Genomic DNA, 23888 nt, shown 5'->3' on the forward strand with positions numbered 1-23888 from the left:
AAACGAAGAGAGAGATCCCTGTGAACTAACCTAAATGCTTACCTGGCACCAGTCTCCAAGACATCTGCTACACAGGGGTCACAAGGCCAGGTACAACCAAGCAACTATCATAATACATCAATATGATTTATCCACCTCACTCCCCATGCACACGCAACTCTAACCAGAAACAGTCTTCACCGTGATCAGCGGCTTCTGTTTGGCAATCTTTTGTGCATGACATCACAGGAATCTAGGAGAGCGAGTAGGACTGCTTTCTTTATTTGTCAAACCTAGTGTGTGAAAACACATGGGAAATAATGGTAATCAATTAATGAATCTCATACCCACTGATTCCCTGAAACTGCTCTAGGAAAAGTTGTCCTCCAATGACGGATCATTGACGCTGGTTGTGTATTTGTTTTTTTTATTAGATTAGTCAAAAGAATCAGCTGGTGGAGTCTCTGTAAAGCACTTTGAGCTATGGACCACTGTATTAAATGTGCTATTATTATTATTATTATTATTATTATTATTATTATTATTATTATTATTATTATTATTATTATTATTATTATATAGTGACCACTCGCTAGCAAGACAGGACATTCATAATTCATGGCGTTCCAGCCATGTTTAAACACTGTTGTTTTGCCGTCACTCCTACAATTATTATTATTATTATTTTATTTTTTTAATCAATGTTTATATTATTCTTGTTATTTTTATAGGAGTTCTAATGTATTATAGTTGGTACCAGTGAACTAAGAAGTTGTGGCAGGCTCATTTTAACTCCAAAGGCTCCTGTTTATGTGTGTGTCTTACAATTGTGGAACGTCCTCTTCTTGATAGCTGGCCATTGGTACCCCTGTCTCATACATATGTATAGCTTAACAGTTGTTTTAGCTTTGTGGGAACCCCCACAATTCTTTTCATCATTACAATAATGGCCATGGTCATCTCATAGGCCTACTCCTGGCAGCAACATGCCACTATCAAATCAATCAATCACTGTATGCAGTTTATTCTACTCTGAGGTAAGATAGGTGTTGTGGATGGCAGGCTCATTTGAAATCCAAAGGATGCTATTTATGGGTGTGTCTTGTGATTACAATTGTGGACGGTCCTCTTCTTGATAGCTGGCTATTGGTACCCCTTTCTCATACATATGTATAGCTTAACAGTTGTTTTAGCTTTATGCGAACTCAGACAATTATTTTCATTACAATATGGAAATAGTCATCTCATAGGCCTACTGCTGGCAGCAACATGCCACTATCAAATCAATGTATTCTATTCTATGCAGAACACATTGATAATCATTGGTAATATACCACATAACTTTCTTTAACCAACAACCAATGATTTATGAGGTAAGTAAGATGACGCACCATCTGTTAAAACAAACCAAAACAGTTCCCATAGTTGCTCAAGAAAGTAACAATAATAGCGGCTTAAAAATACCAACTGTAGAATTTACCGAAATAACAAAAAAGAATATCATGCATTAATACTTGGCTAAATGAGCTGGAGAGGACAGAGAGGGGACAAGAAAGAAAATGGAACAACATTACTTGGGACCGACTGAAACAGTTCCAGATGTTGGGACTGTTTAAGCTCATGAGCATTTGATTCAGTCCAGCTAATAAACATGTCCACTAGAGGGAACGCACAGTGATTGATGTCCCATGTTAAACACAGTGAGAGTATAATCATTGCAAGCTGGGCGCCCTTACTCTTCTTTGATCTCTGTGTTGTTAAGGGGAAGTGACCATATTATGACCAAAACTACCAGTAATAGTTTGAGAGCCAATCTCTTCCCAAAGGAACACATATCTGATAAACGTGAGAATCTTTTGTTAGTAAATGCAATGTATATCTTCTGTATGTTTACATGTTTTGGCATTTAGCAGACGGCTTTACCCAAAAGCGACTTAAGGTAAAGGCTTAAAACTTTAGGCCTACAAAAAATACATTTGTCTTAAGTAAGTGAATCATCTATCCATCAGTCATTGCCAAAAAGAAAAAAGTAATGTCACAAAGTCCATTCTACCTTTCTTTTTCTATGGATCCACTTGGGTCTATAATATTTCACCCCATTGAGCTCACAGAGCTACAGAAGTGCATAACTTGGAAATAACCCCTTCCTGTTTCTACACACTAATTATCTTTATCCGAAGGAAATCACAGAAAGTTTTTAACAAATTCCAAAGAATTCCAAACAGGAAAAGCAATGAGTGGGAAGGGCATTGTTTTCTCTTTCAGAGTGGGCATTCCAAATATGTTAATGGGTTGGCCATCCTGGTTCCCACAAACTCTGAGACATATGGGGTCCCAGTCCACAGCCCATTAAAAATAGCCCCTGAAATTCCTAAACAGGCTTCAATGTTGTTGTGAGATTGGGGGGTGACGTACTAGTAGAATGGCACCCTCCCCTGGACAGGATTGGGCCATACACTCTAGAGATTACTACTTAATATGCTCAGTATTTACCATATATACAGAGAAGTTGTAATACATGTGATTGCTTACCCATATAGTATATGATTAATCAATTAATCAATCTCTTGTGACAAGATAAATGGACTATTAACCGTGTGCCAATTGGACAATCTATCACATTGATGGCCATGTAACTTCATCAAGTAAACGGAATGCTAAATGGACTGCACTTATATATATATATATATATATATATATATATATATAGCGCCTTATTCCAAAGCGCTTTACAACGGCCTCTCATTCACCCATTCACACACGTGACCAGCCGGGGATCGAAGCGTCGACCTTGCGATCATTAGACGCCGGCTCTACCTCCTGAGCCACAGCCGCCCCGTCAAGTGAGACCCAGGCGGGCCAGATGAACAGTTGTCAATAGGCCTATGGATGCCCCTTTACCTCTTGACCAACACCGCTGGTATAGAAACAGACACCATGGAATACTGGATAAACCCCATCCTCGGTCTTTAATTGGACTAAGTGGATATTGCTATGCTATTAATTTGTATGGCATCATCCAGTCTAAGTAGCCTACAGTTTCACAAAACATATCCCCCACAAAAAGAAATAGCCTTAAGCCTACCATTAAAGGCCCACTAAAGTGACTTTGATTTCCATATCAAATACTTTCTTGGTAGGTTAGGTTAGATACATTCATTGTTTACAATTAAAAAGCAAATAATAAGAGAGAAGTAGCTTTTTTGCCACAATCAGACATATTCCATGTTATAACTTCCATCATAGATTGGTATCAATGTTCAGAGCACTTTGATAACTCACTCCAAAAACGGCAACCAAAAACTCAAATTCTCTAAGGAGACTATAACGCTAGCACTATTTAATGATGGGAATGATGGAGTCTGAGTCAGTTGATCATCAATCATGTGCAGACTATGAGAACTTGCTGCTTCTGATCTAATTTTGCCTGGGATGTTATGACTCGCAAGAATGCCAGTATCCAAAATACTCTCCCTTTATCTTGTCATTCTGTCACGCCTGAATTCCTTTGTCAGGCAAAGAAGGACAAGTTGGCCAGTCAAGCTAACCCACACATGCATAAAGATAGACTCAACAATTGAAGATAGCAAAGCTGTAAAAAGTACTTTTCATTAACATCCAAGTATGAAACATATCATTCATATGAGTCCTGATTGAAATGTGCAGCATTATTTGAAAAGCTTTATGCCACTTGCGGTGGATGGACACCTCAACTTGCAATTAAACTCTCAAATCTAATGGTCTAGGTGGCAGCGAAGCCCCTCTCCTCCAGGTCTCGGTGCTTCAGCATGTTCCTGCACCCGCTCCAGCTCCAGCTGTAGGTGGAGAAGGTGTCGGGGAAGGCCTTGCGGCCCAGGGGCGTGCAGGAGCCCTGCAGAGAGCCCCACGAGGCCCAGGCGTCCCGCTGCTTGTACTGGGTCAGCGTCTCCAGGTAGGTGCTCAGACCCTCCTTGGTCTGGACAGAACAGGGGGTGGGGGGAGGGAGGGAGGGAGGAAGAGAGAGAGAGGAAGAGAGAGAGATAGGAAGAGAGAGGAAGAGAGAGAGAGGAAGAGAGAGAGGGGAAGAGAGAGAGAGAGAGAGGGAGAGGAAGAGAGAGGAAGAGAGGAAGAGAGAGAGAGGAAGAGAGAGGAAGAGAGAGAGAGGAAGAGAGAGGAAGAGAGAGGAAGAGAGAAGAAGAGAGAGAGGAAGAGAGCGGAAGAGAGAGAGGAAGAGAGAGAGAGAATGTGAGAACGTGAATTTCTCACGGGAGCTGCAGAAAAATCATCTGATCATCAGATAATGCAGGCTTTAATACTCAATAGGCCTACTTTACGGTGCTTAGGGTAGTAGGGTGCTAGAGACATGTTAACATGATGTGATAGTGTAGTCTATCCGGGGTACCTTGCGGCGTATCTGATTGATGTCATCGTAGGTGAGGCGCTTCCTGTCCTTCACCTGCAGGTCGACCTTGATCTTAACTGGCGTGATCATGTCCTTCGTCTCCTTCCCCGGGTGTTTGACTGACAACTGAGGCCGTAGGAGGGAGGGAGAAAAATGGGAGAAAGATAAACGTACAATTTGAGAAAAAGGGAATGAAAGAAAGAGATAGAGAGGGGGGAGACAAGAGAGAGCAAGAGCAAAAATATGTCAGCCTGTACAGACATTCAACATACCTGTCTAATGCGCTCCTCAATCTCCACTGTCTTCCATGTCTTGGCAGACCGGTTCTGTGTGAGGACTCTTTTACCTGTTGTCCCCAGTGACTTACCAGTTGTCCCCAAACTCAGGCTGGGCCGCTTGGAGTAAGGACTTGCGCTTGGAGCTGCGAAAATAGAAGCATTAATACATTCCCAATAAAGATATTTAACACTAGAACAGCTGTGCCTTTTTTACCTACTAAAAGAGCCGCCTCTTTTACAATGCTCAAGCTGCTTTATACACACAACGAACACTAGTTGGCCGCTTGTAAATTAGCCTGCCAGAAAAATTGCTAAATATCTTCATACTAGCTTATCCTGATGTGATTTAGAAAATGTAAGGATACTGGGTGGTAGAACGGACATATCTAGGAAAAGTCATGAAAGGAGGGTCCTGAAATGTGATCGAGTGCAAAGATATAAACATGTTTCTTTACTCACAGGGGTCAAATGACCCCTCATGGCTGTTCTAGTGTTAATAGAATGCATAAAACAGCAAGAAAATCAGTAAAACAGACAGTTTTTGAGATGTCTACTGCGTTTTTCATACGTTCCCCATATGTATACAGTATATCATTCAGACATCCGTCTCACCGTGCGGCTTGATGTACTTCATCAGCTGCTTGGGCTGCAGCCCCACTAGATGGGCCCCCTTGGCGTAGTACGTGATCACATGACCCCTGTCTTTATTCTCCAGCACCTCCTGCGGTGCTGACCGCAAAACATGGCGTAGCGACTTCTTATGGTAGTACCTGTATGTAAACAACAAAGCCAAGACAAGGGAGGCTATTTACTTGTGACTGGTGGGGTATGGCGGCACCCTGGAGTAGGGTATAGGGAGTAGGGGTTAGACAGTAGGGGCTAGGGAGTAGGGACTAATGGCTAGGGAGTAGGAGCTAGGGAGTAGGGGGCTAGGGAGTAGAGGCTAGGGAGTAGGGAATAAGGCCTAGGGACTACGGGGTAGGGGCTAGGGAGTAAGGCCTAGGGAGTAAGGCCTAGGGAGTAGGGGCTATGTAAGGAAGGATGGTCTGGTATGATGAGAAATGTGTTGTTTACCGGACTATCTCCCCAGTGGCAGTGCTGGGAATGAGTCTGGCATCCAGAATCTTATTCAAGGCCCTGTAGAAAACCGTGTCCGACTCCTCCACCGTCAGAGAGGGGTCTGAGGGCTCAGCTACAGTGAGTGTGAGAGAGAGAGAACGTTTTTCCGGTGTGATTTTCATTCAATCCAAAATAACTGGATCCAAATAGATTTGAAGATCAACTGTTTCTGGAGTTTGTAGCATTTTGTAGGCATACAAATGCAATGCTAGCAAGGCAAGTCTCTCTATCCCTATAATAGATATACAGTAGTTGTTTACCTTTGGCACATCTAGTGAATTTCTGACTGTCAGTCATCAGAGACAGGAAGTCCTGAAAGCCCACCTTCCCGTTCCCTGAAAGTAAACGTTGAGAATATGACAGATGGGAAAACTGAATTGCAAAACGATGGCTTTTATATTTACAACTGCTTGATCCTGCTTTGTGAGGTGTTGCTACAGTTGAATGACCTGCGTTGGTGTTGAGCTTCAACACCAATATATATCCAAGAACCAAGTTGACAAACGCTGTAGCAGTTTAGTCGTAGATATGAGATATTGTGAGTGACCTCACCATTGTAATCCGCCCTCTGTAGGGAAACCTCTATCTGTTGAGGGCTGAGCCTGATATCCACTGAGTCTAGTAAGGCAGACAGCCCCACTGCATCGATGTAGCCGGGGGAGTTGGTGGCGAACAGCTCAAACACCGCCTGGAACGCTTTGGGACAAAGAAGAGCATACCGCATCAGACAGGCCAACACCCTCCCAACATTTAAACAGGCCCTCAAAGCCCACCTCTTCAAGCTCGCCTTCACCAGTTAACCCTCTCCCCCTCCCCTTCCCATGTGTCCCCAGCACTACCTTAATTAGGCCCCTATACCTTATTTTATTTATTTTTTGTTTCTTTTTATTATTACTACTCAATCTTTTCAGTTTGTAAAGTGTCTAGAAAAGCACTATATAAGTCTAATGTATTATTATTATTATTATTATTACAACTAAATGTAGTTTTTTTATAGACACTATTTAAAGAACGTTTCCCTTTTTCTGACACCCTTTTGTGAACATCTGACACTACATTACCACATGAATGATTATAATAATAATAATAATAATAATAATAATAATACATTAGACTTAAATAGCGAACAAATGATGTACAGTATTCAGTATTCAGCGCAGTATGTCACGGCTGTCACACCAAAGTCCATATGTCCATATGTCACCTTCAACATGAGAGTCAGACAGCGGCTCCTCCGCACCCATGGTGGCCAGGTCCTCCAGTTGACCGATGCCCCTGTGGTCAAACAGCGGTCAAACAGCGGTCAAACAGCGGTCATACAGCAGTCAAACAGCGGTCAAACAGCGGTCATACAGCGGTCATACAGAGGTCATACAGCAGTCATACAGCGGTCAAACAGCGGTCAAACAGCGGTCAAACAGCGGTCATACAGCGGTCATACAGCGGTCATACAGAGGTCAGAAGGATCAATGTCATCCAACTAGTTCCTCTGAAATCTTTTTTTATGTCCAATTAACAGAATATAATCAGTCACATTGCTGAATTAGCACTGCTGAACAACTGCTGATTTAGATGTTTGATTGATTGATTTTGTATCTATCTTAGTATTATGCACCTTCCAAAAGGCTTATAAGAGACAATAAAACAATACATAGGTGAGTGAGTTCTGACAATTTCACCCAAAAAATTACAAAAAAATTTACAATCACAGAATATTCAGCTCATTCAGATATGGAATATATAATGTTACGGTACATGTGGGAATACGGTACATGTGGGAAAACTAGGGTTAGGGTTAGGTGCTACGGTTAGGATTAGGGTTAGGGTTAGGGTTAGGATTAGGATTAGCGTTAGGGTTAGACATGCCAGCATGTACCAAGTTGACGTAGCACCTAACCCTAGTTTTCCCACATGTACCGTATTCCCACATGTACCGTAACATATACATTTAAATATTTCACATCTCTTTTGCATCAACTTAACGTTCAGCTCAATTATTCCTCAGTAGAAACGACTAAAGACGAGTGTCCTCCCTAAATGTAGGCGATCCCTTATCCCTTATTCAACTGAAAATAAACAAAACAGCAACACACAAGTGTACAGTAAACATGTTGGCCCCCACGTATGATGTAGGGCCCCTCTATAAAAGGAGAGTGATGGAGAAATCTGAGAATGAAGTAAGATGTTTATTCATAAACATCTGTGTTTTACAGTGCTGTGTCCCTGTTGTTCACTAGGAGGCTTTTCTCTTGGTGCAAATATAAAAATAATGAGGCCACCATTAGGTTACTATTGTACTAACACTTTTACTAAGACGCCTTTAATTCAAACACACATTTTACCACTAGGCTAAAACTAAATATTTGCCCAGACAAATGATGAAATGGTTGCTAATGAGACTATAAAGGGGTATAAACCAAGGTTGCACAACTCTGGTTTCCCTATTGATATAAGCCAAGTTACAGTATTAAATTATGCTGCATAACAAACCTCCCTCACAAAATATTACTCCCAAATTCATTAGGCTATATGCCTACAGTTGCATTTGTAGCCAGACTGAAAAGTTACCAGAACCTGACATGTTTATTTGATTAATTATCAATCTTTCGTCTTACAGCTTTGCATTGATTTCACAAAATGCTACTGCATTTAAGGGGTCGTGTCCACAGAAAGCTTTCATTTTAAACAGCAGCTGTGTTTCTCAATGGAACAGGTAGTTTTTTTCAGAGCAACCAACATTCATGTTATTCTGCACAGCATTGCATTTCATGTGCTCTCTGAACACCAGGAGCAGAGCTGAGTACAGGACACACACAGGATTTATAAAGCTGGGAATATGTACAGTATCCAAGAGTCTCAAAATATTCAACACATCACTGAGTGACGATGCCTGTTGGATACATATAGCAGGAGGTAGAGTCGCCGTCTAATGATCGCAAGGTTGGCAGATCGGCGGTTCGAGCCCCAGCTGGCCACATGTCGAAATGTCCTTGGGCAAGACACTGAACCCCAAATTGCTCCCAGTGAGCGACCCGGCACCTTGCATGATAGCTTGCCGCCATTGGTGTGTGAATGTGAATGTGTGTGTGAATGTGTGAATGAGAGGCCGTTGTAAAGCACTTTGGATAAAGGCGCTATATAAGTGCAGTCCATTTACCATACACAATATTCACACATCTTTAAAATGTCACTCACAGAGAATCCAGTACTTCCTCCAGGTTACTCGGGGACTCTTCAGATTCTTGGAGTCTGGTGTTGGACTCCCTCTCTCCATCTCTCTGGCCCGTCTCCTCACTGCCATCCTCTGAGTCCACAGCCTCGCCCTCTCTGCGTGGTGGAGATGACTGGAACATCTCCTCCTCCTTAGGATCCTCCTCATGGGGATCTGTGTCTTCGCTGCCTTGTCCCACTGGGTCGTAGGTAACCTGAAGATAAGTGGGTGAATTTGAGATGGGAATGTATAGGATTATATAGATGTAGGCATTGTACGTTTACAGATATATCCTGTGCACATGATAAATAAACCTTGATTTAAATATATATATATCATCTATTTATGTATTTTTTACTGCTGAGAGCATGGGTTGCCAGATGGAATTGACAATTTCCAGCCTAACCACAGTCTAATAACAGCTAAATCCACCAAAAACCAGCCCATCTGGCAACCCTGGCTGAGAGACACATTTCAGACAAATAGATGTTAAAGTGTTACAAACCTCCATCCTGTCGACTAGGCGCTTCCTCAATGTTGCATGTATTTAGTGTTGTGAAGTAATGGATGCCATACGTTAAGGCCCATGTACAATATCTATATTTAGATGATATTAGATTACATGTCGAGTCAACCAATTAAAATAGTAATCCCAGAAGTATATTGTTCTTAATGTCAACAGGGAAATAATAAATTACCATTAGCATAAACCCTCTAATTCTTACAATGTTACATGTTGTGTTCTCACATAGAGACAGCGAAGAACAGAGGCGAGACAGAGCCGCTCCATGTGTGTGACCTGTGTGACGCTGTAACTATGACGTCATGCAACAGAGTGCCCGTTAGTGACGCAACTTATTTATTGTGCGACATCGTTTGTATTGTGTTCTAGAGTATCCTATCTAGCTAGTTTTCAATTCACAATGTTTATATATTTTGGAGATTACACAGAGAACAAAATATGTTTGCTAAAACCTTACATACATAAATGATATGCATTTGATTGTCCACCTCTCGTATTCATCTTTCTCATAGACTATTTAAACCTTTTGAAACTAATGGATTGATTAAAGCAAACATGTTGATGAAATGCTCATTGTGCGGAAGGATAGGGTCGGGATCAAGTGCTGAAACTGTACATAGAAACCATTCTCATTGCGCTGCGCGTATACAACACTTCCACCTGAACTTTTCACATGATATCAAAATAAACCACACTCTTGGTTCATAATGCTCAGCAATGATACCGGCTTATCAGCCACGATTATCACACAAGAGTAAAACTATGTCAGGTTGTTGCTGACGAACATGTTTCAGCTTTGCATACACTTGTTTAACACTACTTATTATTCCATGCGTAATTTGGTTAGCTCTCGAAGCTCCAGTCGAAAAAAAGAATTAAAAAACCTCGAATATTCAGTCGTGTCATGTTATTTTGTCAAAGTTGGATTTAAAGTGGTATTTTACATGGTATTTTAAAATACCTATTTCAGTCTCAACAAAATAGAATAGGCTGGTTTAAAAGAACAGGACTGATGATAGGGAGAATCTGACAAACCCGACACTGTAGGTCAGGAGGTAACTAACTTATGGAGGACCAAGTCTGTCAAAATTAACAATAAATATATAGATACATAAATGAATGTATGAACAAATACATGAATGAATACACACAGTATAACGAAATACATTTCTATATTTATTTATTCTTTTACGCATTCATTCTTTCTTTTCCACTAACTCCGCCAGATGGCGGTAATGCAACACCAAGGATGCAAGCAGCTGCCGTTAAACCCAACAGAAGAAGAAGAAGAGGAAGCACCTCCTTAACAGCATGGACAACAGCACATGAGACGTGGCTTCATTCAGGGAATGCTGCAAGCTTTAGCGATCAAGGTTACAAGACTCAGTAAACAGGTAAGACATTATGGTATTGACATTATTCTGTTCTCAACATATGAATGATACTAGTTTGTACAGTCGCAGAGGGTGTGGATTGTAAACTAGTTGACAAGGTATAATCCAGCTAACATTTCTAGCTAGCTACATTATCTGGCTGATGTGATGGGGTTTACTGCTTGGCTTGTGTGTGTATGTAGACAGTTTTTTTTTTTTTTTTACATAATCTGATCCATTAGGGGTTTATTAATGCCTTTGTGGTGTTATTTTTTAAAATTGACATTTTTGAGTTAGTAATTCATAAAATACAAAGGTTCCTTCTCACAAAACATAATGGAATGTAAAAACTTTGACGCTCAATATCTCTGAACTGCCCTAAACGGAGATAGAACCTTATCATACTAAACGGAGATAGAACCTTATCATTCTAAACGGAGATAGAACCTTATCATTCTAAACGGAGATAGAACCTTATCATTCTAAACGGAGATAGAACCTTATCATTCTAAACGGAGATAGAACCTTATCATTCTAAACGGAGATAGAACCTTATCATTCTAAACTCACGATATGAATGATACTAAGTTTGTACAGTCGCAGAGGGTGTGGATTGTAAACTAGTTGACAAGGTTATCCAGCTAACATTTCTAGCTAGCTACATTATCTGGCTCATGTGATGAGGTTTACTGCTTGGCTTCTGTGTAGAGAGTTAACTAGGCAACTATATCTTTGTCATGAATTGTTAAGCTTTAAGTCTACGAATAAGTCAATATTGAAACATAATTTCATGTTTTTTTCATTTTTATAGAGAAGCTCTCCTACTTGCTCCTCTCTTAGAAGTATGTCCCAGGACTTGCTACAGAGGGTGACAGACCTGGAAGGAGAGGTGGAGAAACTGAAGACACAGCTCAGCGAGAAGAACCTGAGAGATGCGGAAGTGAACACCGAAACTGGTCCTGATGGGAAAGATGGACAGCAGGATGAAAGTGGTGGTGGCAAGAAGAAAGGGAAAAGAGGGGGTGTGGAGAAGCCGTTTGACTTCTCTGTCCACCCTCGACGCCATGTCGCCCTCCGCTTGGCCTACTTGGGGTGGGCCTACCAGGGGTTCGCTGTACAGGAGAACACAGACAACACCGTGGAGGCCAGGCTCTTTGAGGCTGTCCTAAAGACACGACTGATCCAGGATCGACAGAGCTCCAACTATCACCGGTGTGGTCGTACTGACAAGGGTGTCAGTGCCTTTTCCCAGGTCAGATCACTGCACTGTTGATATACTGAAGTGAATGTAATTCTTGGACATGGATTACATTACAACAGTGAAATCTGTAGGTGTTCCTGGTGTTGACCCATTGGTTGGGTCGCTGAGACGCACGCTAATGGCGCTATTCCATGGTCACTTCGGCACTATTGCATGGCCTAAAGCCTCAGACCTTTGTGTTTCCGTCTCTGAGAATGATTTGGGGTTGTTTAGCTAGGATAGCGTCCTTCTTTATCCAGAGTCATCCAGATAGAGTCGGAGACTTTCATGTATCTAAATAAAAATGACCCTGCCAAGCCACAGTTTGATCAATCACTGATTGTTCCTCATGTCGTCTTTGGCAGGCATAAAACCTACTCAAGGGGTATGCAATGGAAGCAAGCTAACGTTAGCTCCAACTCTGGTTGTTGTCAAAGTCAGCTATCTCCCTTTACTTTCTATGAAATTACTTTGCAAGAGACATTTAGCAGTTTTATTTAAATACCTGACAATATCTCTTGACTATTTGTCCAAAGGACTGTATAGAGGAGGATGCTGTCTGACTAGGGGTAGGTGAGTGATGTGTACTGCCCCTGCGCCCTCCCATTGCTTGGCTAGGCTAGTCTATGGGACACAGCTTGTATGTTACAAAAAACATGAAAGTGCCATATAAACCATAAGCTGCTCTCTCATAGTCCTCAGAATCACCCAGGTGGTGGAAACAGAACCAACGCACCAAAAAACCCCACCAGCGCTTGGGCCAAAAAAAGCCTGCACTGGAACTAGTGGAACTACTACTTTAGTGGAAAAGCGCCATTTTGGGAAAACGGACGTTAAGTCACTAGCCTATATTTGTCACTGGACCATTCATTTATTGACTTATGTATCGACTCAACTCCTAATATTGATTCTGACCAAACTGTCCTTGTTTTTAGGTCATATCCATAGACTTGCGGTCCAATCAGTTTTGTGAAGGCTTGGGAGTGACCCTCCCAGCCAATCACAAGGCAGGCAGAAACAAAGCAGACGCCACTGAGCTTCCCTATGTGAAGATGCTGAACCGAGTTCTACCCCAGGACATCAGGGTTCTAGACTGGTCGCCTGCGGCGGAGGGATTTAGCGCGCGCTTTGACTGCCAGTCCCGAACGTACCGGTACTACTTTCCTCGTGGGGCTTTGGATGTCGAGTTGATGGCAGAGGCTGCAAAACGGTAAGGAGCCAAAATTAGTTTGAAGACAAGTTAACAAGTCAACTACACAAGGGGGAGAATGTTTATATTCTGATTTAAAGGGGCAGACTGCCATTGGAGCATCCACTTTTGAACTTTTAAATGAGTTGTATATAGCCATTTGATTCTTGAAGATTATAATTTATACATTCCTTGTGAGATTAGTTCAACTGTCTAACCCCCGTCAGAACCCATAGGCCTGTTTTAACCAGTTGTTTGTTAACAATGGGATTTTAAACAAACACTGTATAGCTTTAACACACGGTTCAAACTAGCCTATTATGTTGATCTCCTGAATGGTCAGTCCTTGCATCCATAGCTCCGTCTATGAATTTGAGTGGCTACATTTAAAGTCCAACCCCTCCCCTCAGCTGTTTACCAAAACAAGGGGCTTTGTTGTTTGAATCCCAGAGGCTATTAAGCCACATTTTCTAGCCCTTCAGAAGGCAGCAGAGCTGGGTAGGGGATGGCCCAATCGCGTCACAATTTAAAACCCCCCAGTGGTCAGTTTCGGAGGACAGTTTGCTAACACCAGCGTCTTCCCTGCTCCACAGATACGTAGGCACCCACGACTTCCGGAACCTGTGCAAGATGGACGTGGGTAACGGAGTTCTGACCTTCCAGAGGACTATACTGTCTGCCTCTATCCAGCCTATCCTCTGTTCTGACGACACGCAGCACACCTCAGACCCTTGCGACCTCTTCGTATTTGAGATCAAAGGACTGGCCTTCCTCTACCACCAGGTGTGAGAATGAAAGATAACCTCATGTTATGAAAGTTTTGTCATGAACTCAAATGTGACCAGCGGCACTATTGGCTTTAAGTTGTTGCCAGCCAAAACCGTAGAGAATTGAAGGTAGGGTGGTGGGTTGAATTTAGTCTTGGACTGTTCTGCATAAATCTTTTTTTAAATCCAAACCTGTGACATATTTCTTCCTCACCCTTGGGTGATGTGTTGCTGCCACCTACAGGTGCGTTGCATGATGGCAGTCCTGCTCCTGGTCGGACAAAAGTTAGAGGACCCGGAGATTGTGAACAAACTTTTGAATGTCGACATCCAGCCTAGGAAACCTCAATACAGGTGAGTTTAAGCATTGCTAACACCAGACATAGAAAAACACTGAAATTACCACCTCAAAAACATTCCCCACACAGATTGAGATTGAGATTGAGATTGAGATAACGTTTATTGCCACTATGCATTACACATATAGGAATTTGCTTCGTCACCACAGCAAGTGCGTTTATACTTTTTTCACATATCAAAAAACAGGACAACACAACAACAACACAGGACAGACAACAGTGCATTGGATAGTGCGGTATAAAGTAAAGTGCAGTGCAGAGTTTTTTTACAGTGAGTCCAGTTCAGTCCTGGGCAGACTTGGGGGCGGGGGGGGGGGGGGGGGGAAGCCAGAGTCATTTAACAGCCTGGCGGCTGAGGGGTAGAAGCTGAGCCTGTGGCGGGCCTTAAGTGCCTTAGGCAGCCGCAACCTTCTTCCAGAGGGAAGCAGGGTGAGGAGGCCGTGGCCGGGGTGGAAGGGGTCAGCCATGATCTTCCTTGCCCTCCTCAGAGCCCTGGTGTCATGCAGGGAGTTGAGGGAGGGCAAGGGCTGCAGGGTTCCCGCGCTGGTCGTAAAAAGCCGTAAAGGCTAAAATCCAGCAATCCAATCCATATCTATAAGGCCTAAGTCCCAAATTTCAGTTATTCGGTCTAAAAATGAGGTGCTAGGTCTTAAAAACGAGATCTATTTACGCGGAAATGAATCAAGCTGGAACAAAAAAAATAATCCAATTTACTTCCTTTTTTGTCTGTATGGCAGTGAAATCCCTAATTTCATCACCTTGAGGATGACAAAAAGCAATCGGTGTCACGAATAGGTCTAAAATTATATCCAAAGAGGTCTTAAAAAGGTCTTAAATTAGACTTGTTGAAACTTGTAGGAACCCTGGGGCTGTAACTGTAACTGCAATGATTACAATCCTTCCAGCATGGCGGTGGACTTCCCCCTGGTGCTGTTTGACTGCCATTTTGAGGGGCTGAGCTGGAGGCGCGAAGCTGAGGAGATGAACTACGCCCTGGCTACACTGCAACAGAACTGGACACAGACTGCAGTCAAAACCCAGGTCCTGCACGGCATGATTCAAGGCCTGGAGAAGTTGGGTTAGTCCATTGTATTCAGCATTTCTAGGTGTACACATAAGGATGGGACACAGCATACAGAAGGAAGTTACTATACTATTTACTATAAGTAGTGCAGTACCATTGAAGAGTTGTTACAGCTATAACCAAAAACTAGGTATGGTAAGATACACGCTTAGGGTCTGAATTAGGATTTTCAAGCCGAAGGAGCGTCACTCAAAACCGATCTCACAGAAATGTCAATTTGACTCCTGAGTATAATTTAATTAGTTATAGTAGTTTAGTTAATAGTTTAGTGCACGATAATAGTGTTTATCCTTTCTATCACTACTACTACTCATGTTACAAACTGGCCTTTTGGTTTAAATCCTCCCTCAAATGTTTCCTCTCACACCTCCATCTACAGGTGGAGTCTCCTCTCCCCACTGCTGGCTGATGGAGGGGACCAGACGGAGGAGCTACCGCCCCCTGCTGGAGCGACCGTGCGCTGAGAGCCTGGAGTCCAGGATAGAACGCTACGTTAAAAGAGGCAGGCTTGAGCGAGAGGAAGGGGAAAACGGTGAAGTGGTACACAAGGGCAAACGGTCTAAGCATTCCCATAATTCCCCCAGTCCGTCTGTCCTCCCTGATGTGTCGCCTTCGGACTCCAGTTTTTAAGTCGCAACCAACAATGTGTTATTCAACGGAAGAATGAAAAAGACGTTTTATTTTCCAATGGTGTGGGATCTGTCCTCACCATTTTTTTTTTTTTTATATATATAAAATGACAGACACGCCTCTCCAGAATAAACAGAGAAAGCAAGCCATTACTGTCTGATGTCATTCAGTTGACCATGTGACCAGTTGACCATGTGACCACCATCATCCTTAGTTGCAACTGCCACTCTACCAGAGGCTTCTCTATCCAGTTGCAAAAATATACTTAGACAAAACAGAAAACAAATGGCCACATTATATCACTGAATAAAACCCTGCTTCAAGATCCTACTTGTTTGTTATGTTTCTTGCGGAAAGTTGTAATACTCACCAGAAGTTGTGTTTTTATCTGTGGCAGTTGGTGTGTTCCGGCTCATGCCGAGCGCAACCTTTCCCCTCGTCAAAATGGTAAATGGACTGCACTTATATAGCGCCTTTATCCAAAGCACTTTACAACGGCCTCTCATTCACACACCAATGGCGGGAAGCTACCATGCAAGGCGCCACCATGCAAGGCGCCTGGGAGCAATTTGGGGTTCAGTGTCTTGCCCAAGGACACTTCGAATTGTGGCCAGCCGGGGCTTGAACCACCGATCTGCCAACCTTGCGATCATTAGACGGCGGCTCTACCTCCTGTGCCACAGCTGGCCCGAAATAAGTGGTTTTGAGAGAGGATTGACAGTCTTGTGCAAGACTCTCATATTGATAAGTCACAGTGAGATGAAGGTTAACAGTGTGCTATGTATGAGCCGACAGCCAGAATACACCTTCACAGATACAGAATACAAATTCTAGCCACATCTGTAGGGTTTAAGGATTTACATTCAATGAGTTTGAAACCATAATTTGTTTCAAAGTCTCCTGCATAAACAAAAACCTTGTGAAAAAAAGTAGTGGTAGTGTTGGTTTTGACTTGGCTTTGACATGGTAAGACAATGTAGACCCTGATCTGCAGCATCTGAGAATAATAGCAGTAAATCTATCTTAGTACCCAGATATGTTTATAAGGTAGATTGTGTTAAGATTCAAGATTCAAGATTGCTTTATTGTCTGTCACAGAGTGACAGAAATTCTCCTTTGACAGGCTTTGTGCAGTTCATGAATACGTTATCCACATTAAAAACACACATAGGTCACATACATACAATAAAAACAGACAGATATAACAGTGTTTATAAAATGTAGTGAGAAAATAATAGTAAGAAAAACAGTATTATGATTTAAAATGCTAAAATGTTGTGGTTTAAAAGAAAAACAGTGTGCTTCCTATTTTAAAATGTTCAGGGCGGTGGTTGCAGTGGGAATGAATGATTTCATAGATTTATAGTTAGCCGACTACAGAATTATGTCTATTTGTTTTATTTTTCAGCCAAATGAATTGTAGGCAGTTCATGCACGTGTGAGCCTATTATATTAGTAATCGGACTGAATCAAGCTTTTATTTCACTCGAGTCAGGAGGAGGAACCTTTGACAGGAGGAACCTTTGCAGGAGTTAATCCCGAGGTAACATCGGACGTTAGCCAGTGTTGCACTGAGGGCAGAGCAGATCCCAACCAGACTCTGTAGCCAGCAGACTAATCAACAACTTCAGACCCCTTGTTGCAAAAGTGGACTTGTCTTTTGTTCCACAGAAATAATTTGACAACTAAGTGCCAGATATCGATGGCAGCGATCGTGCGATTGAGTTATTTGTGTAAATGGAAGTCGTTAGTTACACAACATAGCTGACCGTGTTCACAGACCTCTGCCTTGCACGGTTTCCATCGAGTTAAAGGGAACAAGTAAGAGTAAGTGAACCGTTGTGGATTGCATTGAGTAACTACAATGTCCGAATCGTGACGTCAAAATCGAGTTTTTTTTTACATAATCTGATCCATTAGGTGTTTATTAATGCCTGTGTGGTGTTATTTTTAAAATGTTGACATTTTTGAGTTAGTAATTCATAAAATACAAAGGTTCCATCTCACAAAACATAATGGAATGTAAAAACTTTGACGCTCAATATCTCTGAACTGCCCTAAACGGAGATAGAACCTTATCATTCTAAACGGAGATAGAACCTTATCATTCTAAACGGAGATAGAACCTTCTCATTCTAAGCTCACGGAATGTCATTGACGGTGCTCAACTAGTTTGAGTGCTTCTGCAACTAGTTTAGCAATGAATGTGATTAATTAACAATCTATGTTAACAATGTGTTAGCCAGCTGTACCAACTCCATGTTACCGTAATCATTAGAACGGTATTTATTTAAACTATCCATGGTCATGGCAGCAATGAACCGCCAGGCGTCCAGAGGGTCAGCCAGAGTTCACAATATGTCATGTTTATGCAACACCATTCTGCCATCCTGGCCTAGGCCTTTATTAGGATTCATTGATTCACTGGCTACAGTCATATCAGACATGGCCATCATTTATGTAATTCCGTATGAAACATGCTTCAGCTAGAGGATCCTGACATTTTTATTAATTTCAGAAAACAACAACTTCGTTTGTCTTGTACATGTAAATTATTAAAATCACCAGTAGATGGCGTAGTGGAGCCTTGTTTTGATGCACATCATCTCGTGTAGAGCTTTCACAATAATACCTACCTAGGCCTATAATAATATATTATTATGATTGATTATTATTGTATATTATTGAGTCAGAAGTAGGCCTGATCAACCCTGAAATGTGTATCTCTAGGATGTTTCTGGTGGGGCTGACTGGGGGGATTGCCTCAGGGAAAAGCACGGTGTCCTCTTTGCTACGAGAGCTTGGCTGCCCCATCGTTGATGCTGATGTGGTGGCTAGGAAAGGTACAACACGTGGCATCTGATTGGAAAGAAGTCTCTCCTTCTCTTCTCCTCCCTACCTCTATTGTGGTTTTAAACTGTCTTGTAAAGGTGTCATTGAGAGCCTTGAAAGGCGCCCAATCCCGCCCATACATAAAATGTATTATTATTATTACCACCCCCTCTCCTCATCCTCCCCTCCATCATCTCACCTCTGTCTCTCTCTCTTTCTCCCTGTATTGAGTTTAATTTACCATCTTCATTACTCTTGATTAACATCCTGTACCCTGTCTTCGTGTTTCACTCACCATCAGTATCCCTATTTGCACACATTTCCTGGTCATGTGTTGTAACCGTGTCCTGTCTTTGGCAGTGGTGGAGCCCCACAGCCCGGCCTATTGCAAGATCGTGCGCCACTTTGGCCCGGAGATCCTCCTGGAGAACGGGGAGATCGACAGGCAGAAGCTGGGCCTGATCATCTTCGCTAGCGAGGACAAGCGCCGGCTGCTCAACTCCATCACCCACCCTGAGATCCACAAGGCCATGCTCAAGCAGATCTTCTTCTACTTTCTCAGAGGTTAGGGGACAGAGAAGTTTGGTTTGTTTGTATGGGCATCAATAGACCTATCGCTAAGCTACGCCCCAAAATCGGAATTGTCCAATCATATCACAGCAACAGTCACTACAGGCAGAAAACTCGCTAATATCTGATGGTGAAAAGCTTCTAGACAAAATATTCTTGTCATCTTTAAAAAAACATGCCTATTACTTGCTGTGGTAAATCAGAAATCAGAAATTTGCTAACTCCCGCCATTGTAAGTCATTGAATGTCATTCAGTCATGGTCAGTCAGTCAATGACTGTCTGAAGAATTTGAGCGAGTGTTGTTTGTCAGAGTTTTCTTTCGAAGGGGGCGTAGCTTAGCAATAGGTCCATTCCAAACCAATTACTCTCACCTATCCATCAGTTTCCTTGTCAATACGATGTGTGCTAACCCAGCCCTCTGCTAGGTGTAACAGAGGTGGTTCAGATACAACATTTGTGTGATGGTTAAACTGGTTTGAGACCTGAAGTCACGTGTTAGCTCCCCTAGTTAATGCCTAGTCGCGTTACCTCCTAGTCTTTCATGTGGGTGATCCGGGTTCAAATCCAGTAGACGAAGAACTACTCAGTTACATAGATACGATGGGTTTTCTGCAACTACTTGAATCAGTACTCACTCTCTTTACTTATGCATAAAAATATAGAAACACTGAATGAAACGCCTCATAAGCCATGAACACATCATGAATGAATGAATGAATGAATGAATGGACTTTATTGTCATTGCTACAGTACAGGTACCAAACAACGACATTTAGGAGGGGTGGCTCCCCTGGTGTTAGGAAAAGGGAAAAAAAAACTTTAAAAAAAAAAATCACAAGAAGGGAAGGAGCTGGTTTACATAAATAAAGGCTATGTACACAATCCACTGTACTATACTGTACAGATAGACGACTAGGGTTGTCATATTGCACAATAGTATTGTTTCACGTTATTTAAAGTGTCACAATTTGCAGGATACTCATGTGTGGAGTATCTCAGCAGGATGTTGAGTGGCTAATTTCTACAACTGGCTCTGTGTTAGCCTGAGGGAATTCGGTTGTTGAGTCGTGACGTGTTTCCGGGTCCAAAGTTGGCTGAGGCGCTGTCTTCGAAATGCCACAGTAATAATAATAATTCATTATATTTATATAGCGCTTTTCCGAGGCTCAAAGACCCTGACAATATGGGGAAAACGGGAAAGTGCTGTGTCCCTTGTCCCCGAGTCTAAAAAACGATTGAACTGTCATTCTACCACTGTAGTACACTGGTACTCTGGTGCGGGGAATTTCTGGTTTGGACCCGGAAATTGCTAAACGTCACTTTTGACGTCAGACTTAACAACCGAATCGGTCTGGTCGCTTCAGTACCCTCTGTTTCCCTTCACATATCAGTCTGGCATTCCTCCTCACGGAAACGGTTTGGGTCTACAGGCGTGGCACCAAACTCATTTGTAGCGATCGGATCAACGTTCAAACGATCAGAAACCTACTACTTTTTTTGTTGCTGTGATGATTGATCTAGCCTTTATTATATGTTTACCAAGGGCTTCAACAGAACGAGACCAGGGGCCCATTCCATCAACGTCGCTAAAGGAAAATCCAGGCTTATTATTGATAAGGCGAGACATATCAGAACAAGCCTGGAATTCTTTATGTCTCGCAAGAAAAAAAAAATGTTAAGCCTAGATTTTCCTTTAGCAACGTTGATGGAATTCCCCCCTGTATGAGTGTTGTATTTTGAAGGGCTGCTCCTCTTTCCCTCCAGGGTATCGTTATGTCGTGCTAGACGTGCCCCTGCTCTTCGAAACGCGCCGTCTGACACGCTTCCTCAACCACACAGTGGTGGTTTACTGGTAAGACCCCCCTCTGACCTTGAGAACATGCTTGTACTTCACACAGACCTTTTAGTCTAGGAGGGACCAGGATACCTTTCCATCCTCTCGTCCACTACAACTGCTCTTGTAATGAATAGAAGAACTCAGGCACATTGCAACCAACGGAGGGACGTTTTACTAATGTTCGTTGACCACAAATAACCTCCTAAACTCCCTTGTTGTTGTGTTCCTCTCCAGTGACCCCGTGACCCAGCTGTCCCGCCTGATGCACAGGGACGGGCTGACCCCGGAGCAGGCCGAGCAGCGCGTCGCCGCCCAGATGCCCCTCAACGAGAAGCGTGGCCTGGCCAACCATGTCATCGAGAACTCAGGCAGCCGGGAGGACACCCACAGGCAGGTCCTGAGGCTGCACACCAAGCTGGAGGACTCTATCGAGTTCATGCTGGTCAGGGTCATCGCCGTGGCAGCCGCCGCCGGCCTGGGTGGATTCCTCCTCTACGCCGCAAAGCTGCTGGTCTCCTAGCGACCGACCTAAAAGTCGCTAGGAGTGGAGGGTTCCAGAATCCCTACGCCGACGCAGTATCTGTGAGACTTGATATCGAGGCACTCGCTACTGAAGTGGCGGGATGTTTTTTGGTTACGTGTTTCGTAAAGGACTTTTACATTTATTCACATTAAGCTAGTCACTCGAAATGTTTGAATGTTTGCTAGATTTTAAACAAGGACAGGAAACAAGTCTCTAGCTTTCCTTAAGTGGGTGTTTAAAAAAGCTAAGAGAAGACACTTTGTGGTCAATCACTATTAGATTGCTTTTTCAGTGCAAATGGCTTTTCTATTTTAACACAGTACGAGAGCTGCTGTTGCCCTGATGGGTATGGGCTGAAAAGCAATACTGATGATATAAGACATGTGAGATTTAAATAGTTTTGTGTCGAATTTAGAGAGAGTTTTAAATGCGGCAATTTTAGAATGCGATGTCATTATAAAAATTAAACCCGTAATCTTTTAAAATAGTTATGTTATGAACGTATATATACACTGAATGCATGGATGTATTTCACAATCCACTTTTCACGCCAACAATGTGAATTAACACTAAAGAGTTTTCTAAATACTGTGTGCGGAATTAAATGAAGACTTTCTATGTACCGATGTAGGGTGAATTTACGAAAGGATCTCAAGGTTTTTGTACCCTAACAATTACCTGAAAAACAAATGCATCTCATTCACAAAGCACCCACAGTGGATGGAAATCACACCTAACTCTGCGAAAAATGTTTTCAGTTTGATGTAAACGGGGCTCATTATAGAGAGCTCCTAATTCATAAAAGTCATCGCTGTTTGCCATATGCAATTGCGTAGTGTTGTCTGAAGGGTTGTTCATCACACAGTTTAACAGTATCGGGTGAGAATTACAAAATGTAGAGGAGATAAAACAGTTCAGCCTATTGTTTGGTTAAATTAGGCCTACGCTTTTTAACTCCAGTTTAGTGATTACGTGTATCGTTTTGGAAAATAACTAGCTATCGGTTCTATGGCTCCTTACTAATTTCCTTATTATCGTTCCTTACTTGGAATACTGAAGCAGTTTACGGATAGTTCGCCAATGCGACATGTTTATTATTTAGGCCTATGATCAAAAGATAATTTTGGGGATGTCATTTAACAGAGAGAAAACAATATTTTCTTTTTTTACACAATCTTATTTGTCTATTAATCCGGCTATTTATAGTCAGACTCACTTTATTTGCAAGACGTTGCGGAAAGAGTTCGCAGATGAGGCACAAACATAAGGCAAGTTGCACATTCGTTCTTGATGAATTGACCCTTGTCTTTTCTTACACTTGAAGCTGTCTGATGTGAATGTCCAGTCAACTGTTGTTCCTTAAAGGCTGTACAAAGAACGAAATAAAGATATTTTATCTGTTAGATCAGCTGGTCTTCAACTTCATCTGTCTACCCTGATTCTCTGGCAACACCCTCTGTCTTCTGAAAGGCACATTTCTTTATCCAACCTAATACCCTTTCCACTTTCTTTTGTTTTTCTGGTTTCTGTGTTTTCTACATAAAATGGACACATCCAGACTTCCCCCTCACCATATTTCCCCTCTTACCAAATTACACCTCCTCCAAAAATCTATTTTAGAATATTAGCGGAAGTATGTAATTCCATACCATATGTATGTTTCTGGCCCTTGCCAGTTTGTGTGGGAGTGTGTTAGCCGCAGTCAGGCCAGCTGGAGTGACGGCAGGGGATGACATCACAATGCCGCTGCGCTGGACCTCTCCTGGTCACGCAGCAGACCTGGAGGTGGGGCTGGCACGGCTACTTGGCTCAGTCCTAAAGTTAGCTGCTGGTCACAGTGGATGGCACCTCTTTCATCGTAGGACCACAGAGTTAATGCAGAGCGAAGGGGGCTAGAGGGGCCTTAGGAGGAGCGCTGAAGGAACCCACAGTCAGACACACACATCACCTCAAAGCTGTTTTTGCAGCCGCGGTTTAGTGGGAGAGAGAAGA

The 23888-nt window shown here is 42.5% G+C and overlaps 2 protein-coding genes across 2 annotated transcripts; both read left to right on the plus strand.

Annotated features, from left to right (window-relative positions):
• Positions 1-10848: 10848 nt before the first annotated feature.
• pus3 (pseudouridylate synthase 3) lies at positions 10849-16156 on the plus strand. Its single transcript, XM_080541841.1, has 7 exons — positions 10849-10885; positions 11676-12116; positions 13040-13314; positions 13887-14076; positions 14305-14414; positions 15325-15497; positions 15883-16156. Exons 2-7 carry the CDS (start codon positions 11709-11711, stop codon positions 16131-16133), a joined length of 1407 nt encoding a protein of 468 aa, XP_080397967.1. The 5' UTR covers positions 10849-10885; positions 11676-11708; the 3' UTR covers positions 16134-16156.
• A 1578-nt stretch (positions 16157-17734) lies between these two features.
• Positions 17735-23287, plus strand: dcakd (dephospho-CoA kinase domain containing). Its single transcript, XM_080541465.1, has 5 exons — positions 17735-17960; positions 18864-18976; positions 19326-19529; positions 21301-21388; positions 21608-23287. The coding sequence occupies exons 2-5, from the start codon at positions 18865-18867 to the stop codon at positions 21891-21893; spliced, it is 690 nt and encodes a 229-aa protein (XP_080397591.1). The 5' UTR covers positions 17735-17960; position 18864; the 3' UTR covers positions 21894-23287.
• Positions 23288-23888: the final 601 nt, after the last annotated feature.

The sequence above is a fragment of the Nansenia antarctica genome (genome assembly GCF_963989245.1).
Source record: "Nansenia antarctica genome assembly, chromosome: 11".
Classification (NCBI taxonomy): domain Eukaryota; kingdom Metazoa; phylum Chordata; class Actinopteri; order Argentiniformes; family Microstomatidae; genus Nansenia; species Nansenia antarctica.